Raw genomic sequence first — 2286 nt, forward strand, 5'->3', positions numbered from 1 at the left:
CTCACACACACACACACACACGCACGCACGCACGCACGCACGCACGCACGCACACACACACACACACACACACACACACACACACACACACACACACACACACACACACACACACACACACACACACACAGAGATCATGTCTGTTCACAACCACATGAGCAATGAACTTGCATGCAAACACTATTGTGACTTTTGGTGTTTGTGTTTGGTCACAGTGTGTTTCTGTCTCACTCTATCTGACACAGAGACACTGAGTCATCATAAGACCACAGATAGAACCCAGGGTAAAGAGGTTCAGTGAATTTGGACTGGAAAGTGTGGAGGTGAATCAGTTTGTCAGAGGAAACTGTGTAGAAGGACAGAGAGCCAGCAGGCCCGTCCAGATACATTGCGACTCTGTTAGAGCGAGAGGAGGGGAGAGGTATGTCTGTGTAGCTGTTATTGTGATAGGCTCTGTAACGATCATCAGAGCAGCTCAGACTCCAGGACTTTTCATTCCCTCCAAGCAAGCTGTCAGCACCCTCTCCTCTCCTGCTGATTCCTCTGTAAGTCACTCCTATAGAAACCCCTCCTTTCCTCTCGACCTCCCAATAACAGCGACCAGTCAGACCATCTCTACACAGCAGCTGAGCCTTGTTGTCAAATCTCTCTGGGTGATCAGGATATGGCTGCTTCTCTGTCACCTTCGTCACCTTTCTGTTGTCTTCAGACAGGAGGAGGACTCTGCCTGCTGTGTTTGGGTCCAGTGTGAGATCACAGGCATCTGATGAGACAACAAGACTCGTTACAGCAGCAGCTTCTCATCTAATAAACATGTTTGTTTGTTTGTTTGTTTGTTGATTTATTGACAGTTCATTTCTCAGCAGTTTGATGATGTCACATGATGTCAGCCATCTTCCTGACTCACAGGATGTGAATGAATGGACGTCACAGACTGTGCTGTAGATGCACTTTCCTTCTCACTAGTTGAATGTGTTGCTTTGTTTTTATGAATCAAACTAAGTAAAATACACACTTACATTTCTTCAGACCTGGTCTCAACCTCTGCAGTCCACCATGTTCCACACTGGAGGAATAAACAGGGAAGAAGTCAGACCAACAGATTCTCTTTAATGATGGAAACATGGACATTTAAGAACCTTCAATATGAAGGATTTCCACTCATATCCTCCATTAAACATGAAACATATTCTTCATCTTCTCAGTGTGACAGAGACAATGTGTGTGACTCTCAGTCTTCTAGCAGATGTTGTCTCTTCATACCTGAGAGTCTCCAGTCTCCAGGTTGGATCCTTCAGTCCAGCAGAGAAGAGCTTCACTGAGGCTTCTGGATGATTGTAGCTCAGGTCCAGCTCTCTCAGATGGGAGGGGTTGGAGCTCAGAGCTGAGGCCAGAGAAGCACAGCCTTCCTCTGTGAGCATACAGTAAGACAACCTGCACACACACACACACACACACACACACACACACACACACACACACACACACACACACACACACACACACACACACACACACACACACACACACACACACACACACACACACACACACACACACACTTAAATGGGGTCTGCAGCCGACAGACTGTTTCTCTCTCTCCATCTACTTCTTTTTTCTGTCATTTGTTGCTTCTCTCTCTCCCTCTCTTTCTCTCTCCCTCTCTTTCTATATCTCCCTCTCTTTCTCTTTTTCCCTCTTTCTCCCCCTCTCTTTCTCTCTCCCCCTCATTCTCTCTCTCCTTTTCTTTCTTTCCATCCCTCACTTTCTCTCCCTCCACCTCTTTCTGTCTTACCCTCTCTTCTGTCCCTCCCTCTGTTTCTCTCCTTCTCCCTCTTTCTGTCTCTCCCTCTTTCTGTCTTTCCCTATATTTCTCTCTCTCCCTCCCTCTCCCTATCTTTCCCTCCTTCTCTTTCTCTCTCTCCCTCTCTCCCCCCTCTCTTTCTCTCTCTCCCTCTTTCTCCGCTCCCTCTCTTTCTCTCCCTCCCTCTCTTTATCTCTCCCCCTCATTCTCTCTCCTTTTATTTCTCTCTCTCTCCCCCTCTTTCTCTCCATCCCTCTCTTTCTCTCCCTCCACCTCTTTCTGTCTCTCCCTCTCTTCTGTCCCCCCCTCTGTTTCTCTCATTCTCCCTCTTTCTGTCTCTCCCTTTTTCTGTCCCTCCCTCTCTCTCTCTCTGTCCTCTCCCTCTCTCCCCCCCTCGTTCTCTCCCCCCCCCTCTCGTTCTCGCCCTCCCTCTCTTTCTCTCTGTCCTTCTCTTTCTCTCTCCCTCTCTCCCCCTCTCTTTC

At 48.1% G+C, this 2286-nt stretch overlaps 1 protein-coding gene across 1 annotated transcript in view; it reads right to left on the reverse strand.

Moving 5' to 3' along the window:
* Positions 1–227: 227 nt before the first annotated feature.
* Positions 228–2286, reverse strand: part of LOC310800030 (uncharacterized protein) — a gene marked incomplete at both ends in the record, with an annotated part of 25601 nt that continues 23542 nt past the window's right edge. The window contains 3 exons of the mRNA XM_083662625.1: positions 228–763; positions 1020–1066; positions 1264–1434. Of these exons, the coding sequence (XP_083518751.1) occupies positions 228–763; positions 1020–1066; positions 1264–1434 (754 nt within the window). The remainder of the gene's footprint in view (positions 764–1019; positions 1067–1263; positions 1435–2286) is intronic.

Source organism: Poromitra crassiceps, assembly GCF_964638095.1.
Source record: "Poromitra crassiceps genome assembly, chromosome: 29".
NCBI lineage: Eukaryota > Metazoa > Chordata > Actinopteri > Beryciformes > Melamphaidae > Poromitra > Poromitra crassiceps.